At 37.0% G+C, this 22,909-nt stretch overlaps 1 protein-coding gene across 1 annotated transcript in view; it reads left to right on the forward strand.

Moving 5' to 3' along the window:
* Nucleotides 1–10,815, forward strand: part of LOC105061495 (3-ketoacyl-CoA thiolase 2, peroxisomal-like) — a 63,677-nt gene extending 52,862 nt beyond the window's left edge. The window contains exons 4-8 of the mRNA XM_073249064.1: nucleotides 9,884–9,982; nucleotides 10,067–10,134; nucleotides 10,249–10,356; nucleotides 10,444–10,521; nucleotides 10,789–10,815. Coding sequence (XP_073105165.1) covers nucleotides 9,884–9,982; nucleotides 10,067–10,134; nucleotides 10,249–10,356; nucleotides 10,444–10,521; nucleotides 10,789–10,815 — 380 coding nt within the window. The remainder of the gene's footprint in view (nucleotides 1–9,883; nucleotides 9,983–10,066; nucleotides 10,135–10,248; nucleotides 10,357–10,443; nucleotides 10,522–10,788) is intronic.
* Nucleotides 10,816–22,909: the final 12,094 nt, after the last annotated feature.

A 22,909-nucleotide genomic window follows, 5' to 3' on the forward strand; every position in this document is an offset into this window, starting at 1 on the left:
TGGTATGAAAGGCTAAGCAAATTTCTGCTTAATAATAATTTTTCAAGAGAAAATGTAGACACAACCCTTTTTATTAAAAGAAATCAAAATGATATATTAGTTATACAAATATATGTTGATGATATTATTTTTGGGTCTACTAATGAAACTCTTTGTCAAGATTTTGCTAAGCTCATGCAGGAGGAGTTCGAGATGAGCATGATGGGAGAACTTACATTCTTCCTCGGACTCCAAATCAAACAAACAAAAAAAGGAATCTCCATCACCCAAAGCAAGTACACAAGAGAATTACTCAAAAGATTTGGAATGAAGAACTCCAAAGCAATTAGTACACCCATGAGCCCATCATGTAAGCTTGACAAGGATGAAGGAGGTAAAAATGTAGACTTAAAATTTTATAGAGGCATGATTGGTTCTCTATTACATTTAACTGCTAGTAGACCAGATATTATATTTAGTGTGTTTGTCCTTGTGCTCGCTTTCAATCAAATCCGAAAGAATCTCACTTGAATGCAGTTAAAAGAATCCTTAGATATTTAAATGGTACACAAATTTTAGGACTATGGTATTCTAAGGACTCATCAATTGACTTGATAGGATATTCAGATGTCGATTTTGTTGGATGTAGATTAGATAGAAAAAGTACTAATGAAACTTGCCAATTTCTTGGAGTTAACTTAATCTCTTTATTTAGCAAAAAGCAAAACTCGGTAGCACTGTCTACAGCCGAGGCCGAATACATTGCAGCCAGAAGTTGTTATGCTCAAATCTTGCGGATTAAGCAACAACTTGAAGATTTTGGTATCAAACTTAATTAAACTCCCATAAGATGTGATAACACCAGTGCTATAAATCTAACTAAAAATTCAATTCAGCATTCTAGATCCAAACATATTGAAATTAGGCATCATTTCATAAGAGAACATATCCAAAATAAAGATATAATTCTTGATTATGTTTGTACTGAAAAATAATTGGCTGACATCTTTACCAAAACCTTAAGTGAAGATAGATTTTGTGAAATTAGGAGAGAATTAGGAATCTTTGATCCATCAGCTTAAGTATCTCTCTGATTCCAAATTCTTAATACCAAAAATTCATTGAACTAAATCTATTAAGCTCAATTCTCATTTTTCTTAAGAGCTCAAAAGCTTAAAACTATCATTCACATGATCAATATTTGGGTAAACATCCTTCTCTCAGAATTTTAAATTTTTTCAAAATTATCCCATCATTCTTTTAAATTTTTCTGTGCCATAAGTCGACCCCCAGGGTCGACCCTAGGGTAAACTTGCAATTTTGTCAAAACCCTTCGGGCGCTCTCTTCTTATGGGAAATTTTTCTTTGAGCCGACTCAGCCCTTCGTCTTCATCCTCCCACCAAATCAAAAGCTCTCCATCTCTTCTCTCTCAAACCAAAGATTTCTCTCAAATATCTCCTCCCATCGATTTTCACTCCTCAAATCACCCGTTAAGGAACCAACTTCCTCTCCTCTCCCTTCCTCATTTGGGGTGGTTCAAGCCTGCCATAGAATCATCCCCTCTTCTCCAAACCAGTGATTTAACTCCTCAAATCCTTATCTTTTTCCTTCCAAAATCTTTTTCTCTTTGCCTCACATTTAGTCTCCTAAGCTCCTTTCAAGTCTCTCTTGACCTAATGGCTCCCAAAATGAAGCTACTGCAGAGGAGAAAATCTGTTCGTGGGTTGGAAGAGAGTGTGCGCAGAAAGAGATTAGCAACCAAACCCTCTCCTGCTCCAATCCCTGCTCTAGGTCCTATTTCAGCTTCCATTCAGTCTCCAATCAGTCCAAGCAAGGTACCTCTCTCTGACCGAAAAGTGAAATTCGAGAAAAATATTGATTTCAAATTTTTTGAAAAAGAAGAGTTCACTATTGTATCAAAGATTAAGTATCAAGGATGAAAATTTTACTGCTCTTTAAAGAAAAATACTTATGTCGATCTAGTCAGGGAATTTTACTTAAATTTGAGCTATAGCAATGGAATAGTGAAATCTACAGTAAAAGGTATTGATGTTATTCTTGATCCAGTACATTTGGGACAGATACTGCATTTTCCTTGTGAAGACTATACCAATATGGAGCTCCCTATTAAAGAAGAAGGAATTAATGTTATCTTAGGGAGAACCTATACTGGAAGTCTAAATAAATTGGAAGCAAAAATTCTTTCTGTTGAGATGAGGATGTTACATCACTTAGTAACCAAACTGTTTGTCCCTAGGAGTGGTAGACACGACCTTCTATCTGGTAGGGACATTTGCATTATATACCATGTGATCACCCAAACCCTCCTGAACCTTCCAGCATTGATGTTTGAGGCCATGAGGGAAATCCTGAACAGGTCCAAGGCTCACTTGCCTTTTGGTATGGCACTCACCTTAGTTTTTAGAAGGTTCAAAATCAGTTTTGAGGGGGAGGCAGTTGCTAGACTATCTCATTCTGACACCATCAACCATCACACACTGCATCGCATAGGTTTCTCTAAGACTGATAGCGGTTGGACAAAGGGTGTTGTGGAGAGAGTGGAGGATAAAGTAGAGGAGGAGGGACCATCTTCACCTCTTCGTGATCACAGAGCATTCCCAGATATTCAGTTCATATCTGATCACGAGGCTGGTCCTTCAGAGTCTGTGAGGAGGCATGCTTCAGTTCCACAGTCAGAGAGCAGGGCACATCCTTCAGAGTTCAGACCAGCAGATGATCAGATTGAGATGATGTCCCAGTGTGTTGCCTCCATTCTATCTCAGCAGTTTGCCACTTCAGTCTTTGCTCAGAGATCGACATCCCAGGGTGACTCAGACCAGACTCTGATCCCTCACATTTCTTCTATTTTTCAGATGCTTACTGATCAGTCGGTACGCATTGAGCAGCTTGAGGGATGTATTTTGAGATTGACATGCAGAGTATTAGACTTGCAGGGGTAAGTATTAGCTTTAGCCCATCCCCAGCCGTACGAGGATATCACAGAGGTCTCAGACCTATCTGCAGAGGCGGCTAGACTTCGAGGAGTTTTAGAGAGTGGCTTTGACTTCTTGAGGAGAGAGATCAGGGGCTCCAGTAAGAATACTTTTACTCAGTTTAGTGCCTTGATGCAGTCTGTATCGAGAGCCTTGGATCTTTTGGACACCATCAGACTTTCTCTTATAGCACAGTCCGTAGCTCCTCAGGCTCTAGGATCCTCTCACCCCTCTACTCGTGCTGGTACCTCTATCCGTGGCTGAGGCAGACGTGGTCGAGGTCGTGCTCATGGACTTGATCCTACATCTCCTCATCCTATCTCTGATTCTTCAGACTCTGATCCCTCTAGCCATGACCTCTATTAGATCTAGATTAATTAGTCTTTTATGTCTAGGATCTATATTATGGGCCTTGTATTTGTTGGCTAATTAACTCTTGGATAGTTTCTATCCATGACTTTTGTATTTTGAGTTGACTCATGTGTATTGGGACACCTTCAGTCACTTTTGAATATATATATATGTGTGCTTTGACTTTCAATGAATATCTATGAATGTGATCAAATTGAATTATTTTAATTATGAGATATGAAAAATAACTCATATTAGTGCAGAGAAATACTATGAATTGCAATATCTTCTAGATGAGCAAATTGATATATCCTTTATGGTTGCTATGTTGAGGGGGAGTAGAGAAATAAGCAATCAAAGAAGCAGGCTACAGAAGTAAAATATGGTATCAAAAAGGGGAAGTAAAGAAAATATGTTCTTTTTATCATCTTTCTTTTCTTTTTTCTATCCTTAAAATCCCTTAAGATCTTAATTGATGCTATCAAAAATGGGGAGTAAAAAAAATTTATCCTTTCAAGATCCCTTAAAAGGAGTAGAGAATCTTAATTGATACTGTCAAAAAGGGAGAGTAGAGAATTAAAATTGAATTTGAGCAATAAATAATAAAGAAATGAGCAATGAGCAATAAAAAAATTAGTAATAAACAAAATTGTTAAGCAAATGTGTCAAAGAACCAAAATCGTCAGCTTCTTTTTTATCTAATTTTCAAAGCAAACAAACTTATAAGCAAATTTCAAATTGATCTTCAAACTGCTTATGATGCATTTCGTTCAAATACTTGGCTATGATATTGAAATGATGCATCTTCATAAATTTAAAATTCATGTTCAATGCTTTATATATGCTTTTGCTAAGTGTTTTGTCATCATCAAGGGAGATATTATTTCTCCTTAAACAGATTTTGATGATTATAAAGTATTTAAGGGGGTTACTAATGATTTTGGTTTGGAAAAAGATTTATTATATTTTAGGGGCAAAATCATAATTTTATCAAGTTCTGATTCGGAAGCCTCAAGAGCAAGAACACAAGATTTATAATCTATTGGAGGTAATTTTAATATTTTTGAATATGTATTTTGAAAAAAAATTATGTTTATATATTTGAGTCGACCCCATGAGTCGACTCATAACAAAAGAGGCTGAATGGCACGCTGAATTCTTTGGCTGGCACACTCTGTGAGTCGACCCCATGAGTCGACCCCTGAGCATGAGTCGACCCTATGAATCGATCTCTGCGCTATGTAGGCTAAAATGATAGAACAGTCATTTTCTGTTCTGTGCCACAGAAGTCGACCCCATGAGTTGACTCATGAGCATGAGTCGACCCTATGAGTCGACCCCTGTGACGAAAAAATTCTGCAATGGCTAGTTTTCAGCTCATTTTGGCTACATTTAATGCCCATTTAATGTGCTCCAATGGCTCTATTTCAGTCCAGATTATTCTTCATCATTATTTGAAGTAATAAAAGGCACTTAAAGGAGAGAATCAACAAAGTTTTGAAAAGATTCTTCAAGCATTCATTTCAACCCTAAGCAAGAGTCCTCTTAAAAGTTCAAGAAGCTTTTATTTCAAGTTCACCAACCCCTCAAGAGCTCATTCAAGTCTTCAACCACCTTGAGAAAAATCAGAAGAGCTTCGTTCTTATTGTGTAAAGTGTATTTAAAGCTTTATTTGCTCATTAAAGGAGCTACATCTGTATTTCTGTATGATTAACTGCTATACTCTATTTTGAGTTGATATTTTATTTTGGAAGGGTTCCAAAATATGGAAAGATTGATCCGAACCTTGAATCAGATTGTATTGGGTTGGCTTGTACCCGAAAAATAAGTGTTCTAGCTTGGAATAGCTAGAGTCGGAGGTTCCGATGTTGTATTCGGATTGAATACGATTTAATGGATTTGAATTTTCAAGTAGGAGCTTGGGGAGTGGACGTAGGTGCAAGGTTGGCACCAAACCACTATAAATCTTCTTGTTTGTGTTGTGCTTACTTGCTCTCCTTTTAAATTTCTTTATCTTCTTGCATTCTTGCAACCAACTTCTACACCTTACATAAATTTTACTCTCCACATTTATCTTGCTCATTGTTAAATAATCCTCATAGTTGTAAGTTAATTTTTAAATTTTTAAAAATTCAATTCACCTTCCCCTCTTGGGTTGCATAGCTGGGCAACAACAAACCAATCCAAAAATGCCTGTGGTTGGACCACAAGAAGATCCTCAACCAGAAGTACCCAAAGATGAGGTACATCCACTATACACACCTCCTCTCTGAAGGTCAGATAAAGCACATCGAGCACCTTTTAGATATGATTTTATCATTGAGAATAATAATTCGATCAACATCACTCAGGATGATGATCCACTAATCTATTCGGAAGCTGTCATGAGTAGAGACTCAAATAGATGGCTGGAAGCCATAAAATCTAAAATGGACTTCATGTACACCAACCAAGTATGGACCTTGATTGATGCGCTTGAGGGTGTGACCCCAATAGGATACAAGTAGGTCTTCAAGAAGAAGATCGAAGTAGATAGCCAAGTGAAACCTACAAAGCTAGGTTGGTGGTGAAGAATTTTAGACAAAGGTATGGAATTGACTATGATGAAACCTTGTCACCGATGTCTATGCTCAAGTCTATTCAAATTTTGCTTGCTATAGCTGTATACTATGACTATGATATCTAACAGATGGATATCAAGACCGCTTTCCTCAACGGTAATTTTGAGGAAGAGGCTATATGACTCAGTCAGAAGGATTTATCTCAAGTAGAAGGGCAAATCAAGTATGCAAGCTAAAGAAATCCATCTATGGATTGAAATAGGCTTCGAGGAGCTGCAACATCTAATTTGATATGGCAGTAAAAGAGTTTAGCTTCATCAAAAATGAGAATGAACCATGTGTGTATAAAAAAATAAGTAGAAGTGCTATTGTCTTCTTGATTCTGTATGTCCATGACATACTGCTCATTGGGAATAATATCCCAATATTACAATCAGTCAAGATTTGGTTATAAGTTTTTCATGAAAGACTTGGATGAAGCATCCTACATACTGGATATAAAAATCTATAGAGATAAATCTAAGAGGATGCTAGGCTTGTCCTAGTTTTGGTATATAGATCTCATGTTGAAGAAGTTCAACATGGAGGCAAGTAAAAAAGATTATCTGTCTGTAAGTCATGGCATACGTCTCTCCAAGAAAATGTATCCTAAGACACCAGAGGAAAAAAAAGAATGAGTAAAATCCTTTATGCTTCGATTATGGGATCAATAATGTTGAATGCTATGCTATATACCGGGCCTGATGTAGCTTATGCTTTAGGCATAACAAGCAGATTTCAAGCTAATCCAGGGGAGGATTATTGAAAAGCTATGAAAAATATTCTTAAGTACCTAAGAAAGACTAAAGATATTTTTCTAATGTATGGAGGAGGATCGGAGTTGAAACTAAAGGGATATACAGATTCTAATTTTCAATCTGACCCTGATGATAGCAAGTCAATTTCAAGGTATGTATTTATCCTAAATGGTGGAGTAGTAAATTAGAAGAGTTCCAAACAATAGACTGTAGTTGACTCAGCCATCGAGTCAGAATACATTACTATTAGTGAAGCCTCTAAGAAAGTTGTCTAAATGAAGAAATTCATCATAGAATTGGATGTGGTTCTTGAGATAGAACGACCAAGGCTAGTTTATTATGATATTATTGGGGTTGTTGCTAAAGTCTAGGAACTTAGGTCTCAGTAGACACCCAAGCACATCCTCAGATGCTTCCATCTTGTTCGAAAAATTGTAGAAGGATAAGATGTTGTCCTAGAACAAGAACAATATAGCAGACCCATTCACTAAAGCCATACTATAATAGCTATTTGATCACCATGTTGATTGTATGAGATTAAAATACAAAGGTGATTGGCTTTAGTGCAAGTGAGAGATTGAAAGAAGAGTATCCTACAAGCCAATCGCATGAGTGATGCGATGGGACCTTTCTTTGTAAACTTCTAACTCATGTAATGATATTTTTTTATGATAATAAAATAAGATATTGATTCATCATTTTAGCTACATCTTATTATATTTAAGATTATAATGAATCTCAAAGATTAAGATAATAATTTTAAGAGATATGAATGGATCATATCTGTGAGATCTAAAACCCTAAAATTCTAATCTTAAACATCCCTGATCATGGAGCATTAAGTGGGGGATCAATGTTCTAAAAAGACTGACACATTTTATATATGCTCGACGAAGAGGGTGGCTGATCTCACTAGTCACTTATGTGAGGATACTAATACAAGGATGTAGATACTTATTAGAGAATGAGTTCACTGAATTGACTTGCCGACAGAGAACATCTTATGAAAGTCTTACTTGCATGTCAAAAGATAGCTCTCTAAGTGAGAGTTGTATAAGTGATCCTTAGACCTGAGATCATCATAGAATCTTATGCATATGAATCTATATTTTGATTCATATTCAAACATGGCATTAAGACATGTACAGGATGTTTTGATATGATGGAGTGTGTATGAAGGTTGTAAGTCGGTCAATATAGAATCGATCACTCCTAGTAAGAAGAGATCACATCCTGTGAATTCTCATCTCTAGATGACTCAAAAAAAGACTCTTAGCCAAGAGCAATATGAAGATTAAAAATTAGAGTCATCATTGGTTGATAGAGAATCGATATGAATATGTATTTTAGTTTGACGTAATTTCATACTTGTGAACATATTCAGGATGTAGGGATGATCGAAGGATTGAATTGCACGGCAACTTATCACTAAAGGATATATTTGATATTTTTTTTAAATTTTATATCTTCTGAATAGTCATGATACATTGCTAGATATCAATCTTGACTTGTAGATTTGATCGAATTAAAGAGTTTATTTTGATTGCCAATTAGAAAGGATTCTAATTACTGAACTCAGATTAGCTCATTTTAGACCTTAATTGATTAGAAGAAATCTAATCAAATTATTTTAACTTGCATCTAGACCTACTGTTAGCTAGATGTAGAACACAATGGGTTACACACATAAAAAAATTGATCAAGGACCTTTTTGATAAGGTTGATTGAAATTTTGGATCCAATTAGGGTTTTTGGTAAGCATACTAGCACGTGTGGAAATCTTAGCTCCTTGGTAGATCAAATTTGGTCTCAATCCTTGTGATTTTGCTAACCCAATTTGATGGATAATTGGGTTAGATCATGCCATCTAGGGGCAGCCCAAAAGGGGGTGCCTCATTTCAAGTTAACGCCAAAATCAAGAGGACTCTTGGCATAAATTTGAGAGGAGCGCATGCACTCTCTTTTTTGGCATGCAGAAGGACCAAGAGTCCTTCTACTTTGGGTCTTTGACTTATATGATAATAAGATCAGAAGCTTAACCACCTGGCATGCCATTTAAAGTATGAAAAATACTTTTGGATTGATGTGGAAAGTCTTTTGGAGGTGAGGCGCGCACACGAGGTGTTTCTTGGTCACGCGAAGAGATGCGAGACTCCTTCTATTTTAAGGAGTCTTAGGTGACACTATTATTTGATATTTTTTTTGATAAGGATTAGATTTAAATTTTGATTCCATGAGATAAATATGGAAATTTATCAGATAATGCAATGTTGCTTTTGATGCCCTTTATTGGGCGCACGCACGACAGAGGAAGGACTCATGCGTCTCTTCGCATTAAGAGTCCTTCTGTGATTTGAATTCCATCTCAAAAGGAGGCATCCCTTGTAGATTTGCTTCATTTTTGAATCCAAATAATACATGTCAAAGTTTCACACAAATCTAGAAGCAGAAGAGATGCCAATTGCATCTCTTTCTGGGCATGTGCGCATGAGAAGGAGTGATTCATCATATCACATCCTGATGAGTCTTTCTACTTGAAGACCCTCAGATAAGTGATATGTGAATCAGATATGCCTTTCTAGTAGGGATGTGGCTTTTCTGTTGGCACCCCCTCTATTGCTATAAATAGGGGGCGGCAGATGAATTGATCATTCAATTCTTACATCCCTTATCCACTCCCTCTCTCCCTCTCTTACAACTCTAGGGTTTAGGACAAAGGCTTGTTCTTTTAAGACAAGCCTATTCCTAATAGCTATAAGGGTTTAAGAGGTATAGAAGAAGGTGGTCAGGTCCAGTGAGAAGTTTTGAGAGGTCCAGGCTCAAGTCTGGAGGAGAGTCTAATCGACTAGTGGCTAGTTGAGTTCTAAGGGCTAGAACTCTTAAAGCAAGATGAAGAAAGAGCGCTGTCCTTGGTCCGATTTTCATGTGGACCACCATTAGAAAGTGGATACTTGGATGCCTTGTAGAAATTAAGATAAGCATTATAGGTATTCTTCTTATTTAAGTTTAATTTAATTATGCTTTGATTGTTATAGTTAAAAGATTATGAGTTCTAAGATTTCGGTGCACTAGGATGTTTTGAATAAAAATTTTAAATATCCAGCCCTTCCACTGCACCACTGAAACCCAACACTTGGTTGATATCAATTTAACATCTCTTGTTGCACTCAGCAAGATAAACTATTTCTCTGAATCCTATAGAAACTGTTCCTGTCAGAACTATCAACCGACAATGCTCATCTGGCCTTCAAGCAGTTGCCAATGTTGCTGCTTCCATAAAAGCTGGGTTTTATGACATTGGTAAGATTATGTCCTACACTTTTTGTCAGCATTCTTACTAGAGTTTTCAAGCTCTTGGTGCTAAAATTTCATTTACCCATGCAGGCATTGGTGCTGGGCTAGAATCTATGATCACAAATTCAGTTGCATGGGAAGGGTCAATAAATGCAAAAGTATATCTTGATTTATTTGTTACTTCGGATGTCAGCAAACTTCACACTTACTTGATTTTGGATAAGATTATTTGAAGGTGGCCATTATGTGCTCTTGTTTTTTGAATATTTTAGGTAAATACACTTCAAAGAGCTCAAGATTGTCTCCTTCCCATGGGAATTACCTCTGAAAATGTTGCTCACCATTATGGTGTAACTCAAAAGGAACAAGATCAGGCTGCTGTGAGTTTGGGATACCTTTAACTTGGTGTAATACAATGATGCTTCTCTTATGCAAAATCATATTCTTATCTCAAAATTTATGGTCAGGTTGAATCTCATAGGCGGGCAGTTGCAGCAACTGCATCTGGTGAATTTAAAGATGAAATCATTCCTATTACTATGAAGGTGAGATTTTGCGATTGGTCCAATCTTGATGTTTGCCATGTTGAAAAGTTTCATATTGCTTTGATGGTTGTATTGTTCCACATTTTAATGTCGACAACGCAAATGAGATGTTGAAAAATAGTAGTTTCCATAATTTCACATTCAACATAGTTTGGTGGTTAAGGTGAATGGAGAGATAAGTGATTGGATCTTCTGTAGACATGGGCTAAGACAGGGGGACCCCCTTTCCCCTCTATTATTCATTCTTGCTGTTGATCCCTTATGTAGAATGTTAAATGTTGCTGGTTCTGCTAGAATTTTTGAAGGATTGGATAATCCCTGGATCATGGGTGGGATCAAAATCCTACAATATGTAGATGATACCCTTGCATTTATTAAGGCAAAAAAGAGGTCTTGTGCAGTTCTAAAATTAATCTTACTCTATTTTGAGTTGGTATCAGGACTCTCAATTAACTTTCAGAAGAGTTCTATTTCTCATATTGGAGATCTGATGACCAGCACTGTGAGAAGTGGCTCAGCTGTCTTACAGTTCCAACCCCTTTTAAGTACTTGGGATTATCTCTCGGTGGAACCAGGTCGTGCAGATCCGATTGGCTCTCTCTCATTCAAAAGATAGAACTCCATTTGGCCTCGTGGAAGATGAAGGTTCTCTCTTTTGGGGGATGGCTCACCTTGGTAAACTCCATCCTTACCTTAATTCCTCTTTACTTTATGTCGCTCTTCCGGTTGCACAACTGCCGGTACCCCAAGGATTTCTTTGTTTTTTTTGTGGATTTGCTTAGGTATCAGGTTGTTCTCTGGCTATGGATGTTCATTATGATGTTGTTATTGTAGGCAATTCTAGTCAAGTGAGTGATGGTGCCGAAGCAATCCTCCTCATGAGGAGAGAGGTGGCTATGCAGAGGGGTTCCCCATACCTGGCATATTCAGGTATAATGCTCCCTTGTGAATATGTCAGCAACTTCGATATGGACAAAGTGATTCAACTAGCTAAGTTAACCAAGTCTTGTAGCTTATTGATCTCATGCAGCTAAGCTTATGTATTGCTCTTGACTATGCTAGTTCATCTAACTAGGTTCAGTCATTGTAGCATACCAATCTCATGTAGCTGAACTTATGTGTTGCTATCTAACTAGGTTCCCTTATGTTAGCATAATTTCAAGTATTAAGAATTTTGATTTTGCCCCAATTAATTCATCACCTTGGCTTTTTGGTTATCCTAAATGCTACTAGCTAGCATCAAATAGTCATGGCTACTTGATTTTTTAAAAAAAGACTATTTCCTTTCATATAGCACATCTTTTCCTTTTACTTTTTCAGCTAAACTCTTTTCTGAGTCAAAGGCAGTGTAGGACTGCTCCCTGATTGAATGAGCTAAAATTCCATAATCAATAGGTGGATTTCCTATCCATGAGTTGTCCTTTAGGTCTTATGGATAAACCTTTTCTTGCTAAGAGCTCACAAGGTTCAGCACCAATTGAGAGTGTTGGCATCATGGGAAGTGTAATGACCCAAGACTTTATCCAAATAGATTAGCGAGATGATTTTTAGGTTCCTTGTCCTATATAAGTATCCAACATCTACCCAGCGTATAACCAATAGAGGATCAAATCTACCCCTACATGGGTCCTCACACATTCTTTCATTTAAACCCTGGCATATCTTGCCAAACTAAGGATCTAAATCCAATCAAAATCTAATAACAAATATTGTGATGAGCCCATAGTTAGCCCCAAAAGGGTCCATGTTGTAGTGTCCTCTAGTGCACTTTGATACCACATTCTTGGACCCGAGCAAATGTTTATTGATAAAGTTAACCCTTTATACATAGGATAAGTTTACTAGAATTTTCTTCTGGTTTTCTCCAAAAGTTGTTAAGTTGTTATGAACATATTTATATGTCATCTCTCCGACGTTTGTTTTGGATTTGCTATTTCAGACATGGTCCCTACCATCTTGTCTTGATTCTGATTTATTTTGCATTGGCTCCAGGCATCTTGTTCAGAAGTTATGTCCATTAAGTTATGGGTTTCATTTAACAACATTCTTGCTGATTTTTTCCTACACAAGAGTACAACATTTATGTTATAATCCATGCAGGAGCTTTGCTGCTGTTGGTGTGGATCCCACTGTCATGGGAATTGGTCCTGCTGTCGCAGTACCTACTGCAGTAAAATTTGTTGGTCTTCAAATTGAAGATATTGACCTCTTTGGATTAAATGAGGTAATAGTTTAGGGAGAATGTTTTGATCTTATTCTACATTTCACTAATAAGAAATTGATTTGAATCTTATTAGCTTTTGCCTCTCAGTTTGTTTATTGCTGTAAGAAAGCTGGAGCTAGATCCAGCAAAGTTAAATGTAAATGGAGGTGCAATTGCTCTTGGGCACCCATTGGGTGCAACAGGTAATGTCTGAATGATCATAACTGATCATCAAGAGGTACCACATATTTCACAGGGATCACTCTTTTTTATATCCATACTAGATAACATATGATCCTAGACCTATTTTTGTGTTGATTTACTTCATTCATATTTGCAATTTGCATTTTACAATGATACAATTGACATGCTAAATCTAAATTAATTGGTCACCATTGGTATTTGAGGATATAATGGTACATTATGGCAGTAGTAATGCAATATAACTCTACATTAATTTAACTAGAGAATTTCTGAATTAAGTGGGATGGCATTCATGCACAGTTGATAATGTCAGGAACCACTATTTTTCAGTTTACTTGATCTAATGGTATAGCATATAGATTATTGTATATGGTAGTTAGTATTGGCGTAAAATGACCTTTGCCCACAAACATATGATTGTGTTCACTCTCAACTTGATTTCAGCATTTGTACTAGAGGATAATAGCACAACTTTCCTTTCATGCATTGACAAAAAATGGACTTCATATTTTTCTGAAAAAAAAAAGAATGACAGGTCATCTAAGTGAAAAATGCATGCCATTATTTATGATCTATAATATTTTTAAAAAAAAATTATGACCAATATCAAAGATTTCAGAGATCTCTTACTAATACATCATCAGATTGCAAGGTAAACAGTTTTATGAGCAAGACACAATGGTTTGATTTTGACTTATGGTTAGGAATTATCATGTGCTGCTGAATTTAGAATGTGTTGCAAGTTGTGTTTATAATGACCGGTAGTATAAATCATTTAGTCAAAAGGCCAACCATGTATGAAGTTAGAATCAAAAATGGAAACGTGCAAGAGGACTTCAGGTTGCCGGTCACTTGACCTCTTGAAACAGCTTGAAGCCTTGAATTATCGTCGTCAGGTGCTCTCCAAAGCAGTTTTTTCATATTCTACTGAATCAAAACTTGATTTGCTTGTAATGCAAAGTTGCAGATCATCTGAAATGATTTACCAAGTCTCAAACATTTTATCCTAAATGCATACAAATGCAATAGTGGGATTGATGCATGTACCTACACATTGTTAGATGTATGTCCAAGAAGTCAATTGTTGGCCGATACATTTTTTATTCTATGACATAAATTTATACTTAAACTATTGATTTAATCAATAAAAGATCAGTTTTCTTTTTTCATTCCAGTGTTATATGTCCTTGAATCATCTTTAGAATTGATGTTACTGTACATATTCTTAATTGTTGAGAATTAGAGGTATGTATGATCGATTCTTAAATTACTTCCGATCATAAGATAGTAATGAAAATGATGATTGATTTAGATAGATCGGTGCACAGTTTGCTTTCTTCGAGATAGATGAGTTTCTAATCTACGGTATAGAGACACTGAGCAGTGAGTACGGATAGTTGTTAAAAAATAACTAGTACTGAGCATAATCACATGAGAGATCACATGAATTTTTATTCAATCGTTAGTAATCATCTCAATGCTGTAGTTGTGTGACTGATCCTTTGACCTACGGTATCACGGTTATTCACAGTAAGGCTACTGTAGTTTAACTACACATAAGCATTGATTCGATTATGAATTTTTGTAGTAGATGTTGGCTGTAGTTGGTTGAGCTATGAGAGCAAAGTGTGCATCTAGATGGGATCTATCGATCTTGATAGAAAGGAGTAGTTCTATGAGATTTGAGAAGCTGAGTCCATAAGTCTATGGCCATAGCAGTATAATTGATAGAAAAGAGTTTCTATTTGGAATCACTATTGGACTTGAACTGATCGGATCTATCATATGACTGAAGATGAGATTTGATAATTTATCCATAACCTGCCATCTAGTCGAAACTCACGATAGAGGGACTGTATCACATATTAATTACACTTAAAGGTTATATTTCGATTCTGCTGGGTTGTCACTACATATTGTTAGATGTTACTGGTAAATTATGAGAGCTCAATAGGATCATTTTAGATTAATGATCCTTGTCGAATTAGAGTGAAACTATTTCGACCCACTGAAAGAGATTTTGATGATACCTATAATAGAGATCATAGTATATCTCACTACCAGACAGAATTGAACATACACGATCACACATCAAAGAGAGAAGATCTGGATTGATTAAAATTGGGTTTATAAAATATCAATTTATATGGATTTAAGAAAATCCTATTGGATTCATGTTAATCTTGCTAGCATACGGGTGAATCCAAATTTTTCTTATAGTTGATTTGCTTATATGATAAGCATTAGCCAATTTCTACACTTATTTTAAACCTAATTGAATTTGATTCAATGAGTTCTAATGGTTGGATGCTTAATTTATGATTTGAATTAAATTAAAAAAGAGTTTCTTGATTTTTTTGATTTTATTGATTGAAAATTCATCTTGATTTGATCAAGATCCCTTGAATTGAACTAATGGAACCATGTGGGCTGATTAGAGCATTTTTAATTGGATCCTATGTGATGGGATGCCTAGCATTGGGTTAAGCATGGGTCTAGGCTGGTTGGCACCCCATTGATTTGGTCCAAGGAGTTTTGGCTATGACTTCTAATAAAATTAGAAGGAGGAATCTGAATTTGATTAGGACTCCCTTATATGGTCTATTTAAAAGACCCTAGCCTACCTCTCATCTCAATCTCATAATTCCCTTTCTTGTCGCCACCCTCACTATGCCCAACGCCCTCTCTCCTCTCACTTTAGTCCATGCCTTTTCTCTCTCTAGGCATCCTCTCTCTTAGATCTTGGAGAGAGATGGGCGGCAACATCTTGTTGGTGTCAAGGGTTGGCACCACAAAGTTGTTAGAGTTCTTCTTCTTCCTCTTAAGTTTGTTAGGAGGTTGTTACAACTACTTCTCGATTAGTTCTTGGTTAGTTGAGAGATCAAGAAGGATTCTTAATTTCTTCAAGAATCAAGATAGAAAGATCAAATAAAGATTGGTTCATTGAAGAATTAAGAAAAGAGATAAAGGATTGATCCCTATCCAGGCTTGGCTCAAGCCTATTCAGACTTTGAGTTCAAGTGAGTTATTTTAAGAGGAACCAATTCAGATCAGCCCTATGGATACCCATAAAGGTAGGATATTTGTACTATTGATTCAGAACCTGCTCAATCCTAGATCCAGAGATTGAATTAGATTCAACATCAGTTACAGATTTGAGGTAAAAGGAAAGCGATTCAAATATGCAACTTGATCACAAGCCTTTATTTCTTTCTACTAAAATCAGTTTTTATTAATTTTAGCATATGAACTAGATCCATAGGTGCTTTCATATGATGAATGCATTCCTAGATTAAAATTATTTTAATATAATTTTCTGCTATATTTTAAATTTAAAAAAATTTTAAAATCCACATGCACTAGCACCTACACTAGCACCTATAGAAATCCAATAGTAGTATCAGAGCCACATGTTCATATGTATGAAAATAGCATAAAAATTTTGAAAATTAATTTTAAAATTTTAATTTTGGTTCATACATGTGGTATATGTGTTTATGTTGATATCTGAAAAATATTTTAGTTCTGATTTTTAATCATATATGTGATATATGAAAGCATGCGTAGGTTAGAAATTAAATTTTTATAGTCTAAATTTTTTATATTTGTGATATATGATGGTATATTTAGATCTGAAATTGATTTTTAAAAAATTTAAAAATTTTTATATATATGATATATGATTGTATACATGTTCTAAAAATATTTCGAAAACTAAAAACTTATTTTTCATACAATGTATTTAGATCTAAAAATTATTTTTATAATCTAAATTAGTATGTGTATGGATCATTAGATATGGGCAGTTTTGCACTAAGATTGCATCTTAGGTTATGGTTAGATTATATTGGACTAAAATCGATGTAGCTATTGATCAAATCGAGTCAAAAATTGATTTGGATTAGATCAATTGAGCTTATGATTCTATAAGTATTGTAGATTAAGTTGATTAAACTTCATATATAGAATTCAGTCAACCTAAGGACCTAATTTGACTTTATGGCTCGAATTTGATTCACCTAACCTGACTAATCGAAATCAATAAATTATTTGGTGTTTAAAGCAAGTCTCGATCGATGATTTTTAATTGGAAGGCTACTCACCTAGATAATTTTTGTCTACGATGAGTTAATGGCATACCCTCCCACCGATCTCACTTATTTGATCAATTGGATGATTGGATTCATTAGTTGCTAAGGTATTTTAGTTTAGCCCATACTAGTTAGATCAGTCATGTGATTACTAATTAGATGAGACCTGATCTAAACCTCTCCAATCAATATTAAGCCTTATAGTCTTTCATCGATGTAGAAGTGCGGGCGTGCTACTAACATTGACTGTTCTCAGCTGGTTACAGTGGTTCAGTTGCATCAAAAATATGTAACCACTCTACTAGCAAAGAGTTACTCTAGGGTAAAGATGGGGTTAGGCTCAATATATATTATCTGAGGGATTCAATGATGGCTTCATACCTGCTTGTGCATGATGAGTCTGGCTTAACTAAGGAGTGGGGGCAATATATGTTATCTGAGCTCATATGACTTAGAGATCGAGTTACTGTAATATACTTAGAGAAGTATCTAGGCAAAGAGTTATCTACGCATTGGTGTGTATATCACCAATAACTATTAGGTGAGATGCACGGTATCGGTGGGACCTAAGCATCCATTAGAAACCTAGCATGGTCGCATTGGGTTTTCATTTTTCATCCAGAGAGTATCGAAATCCAAAAAATAGTGGGAGTCTATTTGCACCTAAAAGTCCTTAGAGCAAATATAATTTTAAGTACAAATATCTAACAAGAATCTCTACTTTCACAGATAAACAATATCGACCTCTAACCTGCTAGCCCACATCCTTGAAACTAATTATCTGATTGACACAAATTTTAAAGATTGGCCCAGAAATCTCAAGATAGTTCTGACATCAGAGAAGATTGGGTATGTACTCAACTAGGATGTCCCAGTCTTACGAGCCCATCCCACGACAAAGCAAAGAGCTGCTCTGGATAAGTGGATGGAGGATGACATTAGGGTAAAGTGCTATGTGCTGACTGTGGAAAAATTCAGTGCAGGGATAAAATGGTAATTTTAAAATTTTTGCAAAATCACTATTTTACAGCAAAAATTATTAATTAATCTAATTAATTAATAAGAATTTATCCTATACTAAGATCTAAATATGATATATAGCATGCATGCATTTAAATTTGAAATTCGAATTTGAACAGCAAATACTTTACTGTAATATGTTCAGAACACAATACCTTTGTGCGGGTAGTAGATCGCTGCAATCTGATCACTGTCGGGAGAGTCTGATCATCGCGATACAGCCACACAGTATGTCTGGCCTCTGCAGATCGTCCACACGAAGCTTCTGATCTGATCGACTTCTCACGAGTGCTAGCTCGTTGTAGAGCCCTTTCGACGGCCGATGCTGATCGAACTCCTTCGATCGATGTTTATCGATTTTTTGAATACTCCGGATCATCAGCAGACATGCTTGAGAGGATGTTGAAGATCTTCCTAAAATTTGGTGGGCTCATGACACTCGTAGCTCACCTTCTCACTTCCCGAACTCTAGGCTGAAACCCTGAAGAACTCACTGAAACCCTACGCACACTTTTTTTTCTTTTTTTCTCGGAAGGATATAGACCTTCACCTTGCACACAAGGATTTCTCACACCCAGATTTTCTCTCCAAAATTTTTTTTGCACACACCCCACTCTTCTCCTCCTTTTAAAACAATGTCAAACGTCTTATCCACATGAGAGGATAAAGATGAGTAATTGCACATTTGAATTCAAATCAAATTTTGAATTCAAATGAAAATCAATTTATTCCTATCCACTAAGGGCGTGAGAAGAGGAGGGTGTGGCTTAATTTGTGCATGAGTGATTTCATTAGAAATATTTTCTCGTGTAATAAATGGGATGTTAAAAGAGGATAAGGTCAAAGTGCTAAGATTGGTTGCTCATTCAAATTCAAACTTTGTTTTGAATTTGAATGGCCAACCAATCATTCTTATCCACTCATTTGGTGCATTAAAGTAGGGCATGAGGAGGGCTTTGCATGAGAAAAAATTCATGAGAACTTCCTTCTCGTGAATTCAAATGGACGCAGTGGAAGTGAGGTGGCGCAGGGAGAATGGGTCAAGGTGGTTTCATTATTTAAACCAACCTAATTGAACCAAATAAGTTAGGCCCAATTAGACTAATTTAAATCCAACTAAATTAGGCTTAATTAGGCTCAATAAAATTTTAATCAAATCAAGAATTGATTAAGTCCAACCCCTAATCAAATCAGGGATCAAACCATCTCGACGATTAGATCAACTCTTAACCTAATCGGGACAAACCCAACTGAATCCAATTCAATTAGACTTGATCAAAAAATAATTACTCAATCAAATTGAGTTAATTAGCAATTAAATCACTAATTAAACTTCTCATAAATATTGAGTCCAAATTCGATAGATAATCGGGCATCAGAATTCATCGATATGTAATTCTGATCGAAGAGTCCCAAACCAGTGGGACTCTTGACCCCGGTACCCAAAATGTGTGGGACTCGTGATCAGAGAATCCTGATTCTCGATCACAGAGTCCCAGACACGTAGGACTCATAGTCCATGAGCATTATGACTCTTCATCAGCTATCAGATTAAATAGGAACCTCTAATGTGTGTGACCCCGTAGGTTCGAACCTAAGTCGGTAGCACAGGAACCAATTCCTGTACTAATCGAAGTGACCATCTAGCAATGGTACCCGACGATCAGATAGATCGAATAGTCGCAATCGCAACATTCAGAACCTACGTGAATATGGTTACTGTATAATTCATCCTTTTGATCTCTGTGTTTAGGACGACTTAGGGTTAAACTGTCAACCCTGATTAGATCATCCGAATCATGCTCAACTCAAACAGTCCTGTGACTCCTCACAAAGACTACCCTGGCCAAGATTTTGCTAAATTGAAATACGACTGTACACAGCTCCTAAACTGGAGTGGTCAATCCCATCTTGACACACGCACTAACAAGTCAAGTACTTGACTACACCCAGCAGCCTTCCGTCACTGAATTAAAAATTCAGGTAGTCCAGTGCCTAAGTGCAGTGAGTTGCTTGTAAGTCACCATGGTGGTCTCAGGTCGGAGGGATATTTATACCCATATTCCATCAGAGCAAATCTTGATAGCAGAAACAGCTCCGAAGTCATTTACGTTCAGTGCAGATGTACCCTTACATCTCACCTGTATGCCATACCAGTATCTCCACACTCATTGGTTAAGAGGACAACCAACCTATATGGCACACAATGACCTATGCTTGATAAACGTTGTCGTCCTTGGTAACAACGTATCATTTGGTCACGAATGGATTTAACAACTAAACGACAAATTCTCCTTTGTCGAGTCTAAATAGTCCTAAGGACTTCACCACAACATAGGAGTTCATTAGAAGATGAAATATTTTGTGATGAAAAATATCAAAATAATTTTTATTAATTCATAATTTATGTACATATACAAAAATGAGCACAACCGTCAACAGGCTGACGATTGGCTTTGGGACACTATTTCCAACAATCTCCTACTTAGCCTAAAGCCAATCGGTGCAGTGTCTAATACCCATATTCAACTTGTAGTCGTTGAACTCCTTCACCGCAATGACTTTTGTGAATGGATCGGTCAGGTTCTCCTTTCCATCGATCTTCTGAAGGTCGACATCATCTCGATCCACAATTTCTCGGATGAGATGGTAGCGGCGTAGAATATGCTTCGTCCGCTGGTGTGCCTTGGGTTCCTTTGCCTGAGCAATGGCTCTAGAGCTGTCACAGTAGAGCAGAACTGGATCAACAAGAGAGGGTGCTACTCCGAGCTCGGTGATGAATTTTCGCAGCCACACCGCTTCTTTGGCAGCATCTGATGCAGCGACATACTCCGCCTCGCAAACTGAATCAGCCACTGTGTGTTGCTTGAAACTCTTCCAGCAAATAGCCCCATCATTAAGGGTAAAAATAAATCCTGACATACTTTTGCTGTCATCGTGATCAGACTGGAAACTAGAGTCTGTAAACCCTATAAGTCTCAAGTCCGATTCACCATAAACAATCCACTGGTCCTTAGTATTTCTTAAATACTTCAGGATGGTTTTAACAACCTTCCAGTGATTCTCCCCTGGATCAGATTAGTATCTACTCACTACCCCTAGTGAGTATACCACATCTGATCGTGTACGTGTCATGGCGTATATGATAGATCCCACTGTCAAAGCATATGAAATCCTACTCATACGCTCTCTCTCTTGAGGTGTTGTCGGACAATCCCTTTTTGAGAGAGAAATTCCATGGCCTATCGGTAGATAGCCTTTCTTGGAATTCTCCATGCTGAACCTCTTCAGCAAGTATCTATGTACGTAGACTGGAATAAACCAAGCAACCTTTTAGATCTATCCCTATAGATCCTCATCCCTAGGATGTAGGAAGCTTCTCCCAAATTCTTCATGGAGAACTGTGATGACAGTCAAATCTTTATTCCCTGTAATGCAGGGACATCATTCTCGATTAAGAGAATATCATCTACATATAATACAAGAAATACCACTACTGAACCATTAGCCCACTTATAAATGCAGGGCTCTTCTCCGTTCTTAACGAAGCCATACATCTTGATCGTCCTATCAAAACGTATGTTCCAACTCCGGGATGCTTGCTTAAGTCCATAAATAGACCTCTGTAGTCTGCACACCTTAGACTCATCAGTGGATGTGAATCCTTCAGGTTGTATCATATACACCTTTTCATCCACCTCTCCATTTAGGAAAGCTGTCTTCACATCCATTTGCCAGATTTCATAGTCCAGATGGGCAGTTATCACAAGCATAATCCGAATGGATTTGAGCATTGCCACCGAAGAAAATGTCTCGTTATAGTCTATACCATAACGTTGACGATATCCCTTGGCAACCAGACGAACTTTGTAGATTTCCACCTTTTCGTCTGCGCCCCTCTTCCTCTTGAAGACCCACTTACACCCTATGGGTTTTACTCCTTCGGATGGATCAACCAATGTCCACACATCGTTGACCTTCATGGACTCCATTTCGGATTTCATGGCCTCTAGCCATTTCTCAGAGTCGGATCTCTGTATTGCATCCATGTAGATGATCGGATCCTCATCATTTTCATCAAGTTCGATAGGATCATCATCCCAGACCAAGAAACCATAGTATCTGTCCGATTGACGTGGTACTCTACCAGATCGCCTTAGGGGTGCTTGATCAATGGGCTCTAGATCTGATTTAATCAAATCCGGTTCAGCAACTTGCGTCAGATTTTTCACCTGTCGAATTTCATCAAATTCGACCTTAGAGGCAATAATCCCTTCACCAAGGAACTCTCTTTCCAAAAAGATTGCCTTAAGACTGACAAACACTTTTTGCTCATCAGCCAGGTAGAAATAATACCCTTTGGTCTCTTTTGGGTACCTTATAAAATTATACCTGTCAGACCTAGGTCCAAGCTTGTCCGTAATTAAACGTTTAACATAAGTCGGACACCTCCAAACCCTAAGGTGCGAGAGTACTGGCTTACGTCCTATCTATATCTCATATGGCATTTTGGTTATAGACTTACTCGGAACCCTATTTAGAAGGTAACAAGCCGATTCGAGCGCATATCTCTAAAGAAAGATCGGCAGACCAGCAAACCCCATCATGGATCGAACCATGTCCAACAAGGTTCGATTCCTCCTTTCAGACACACCATTATGCTGTGGTGTTTCAGAAGGTGTCCACTGAGAGAGAATCTCATTCTCCTCAAGATATGTCAGAAAATCATTGGAAAGGTATTCACCTCCTCGATCAGATCGAAGAGTTTTAATACACTTTTCAGTTTATTTTTCTACCTCATTTTGAAATAGTTTGAATATTTCAAACGACTCCGACTTATGCTTCATTAAATAGACATACCCATACCTCG

The sequence above is a fragment of the Elaeis guineensis genome, chromosome 15, assembly GCF_000442705.2.
Source record: "Elaeis guineensis isolate ETL-2024a chromosome 15, EG11, whole genome shotgun sequence".
NCBI lineage: Eukaryota > Viridiplantae > Streptophyta > Magnoliopsida > Arecales > Arecaceae > Elaeis > Elaeis guineensis.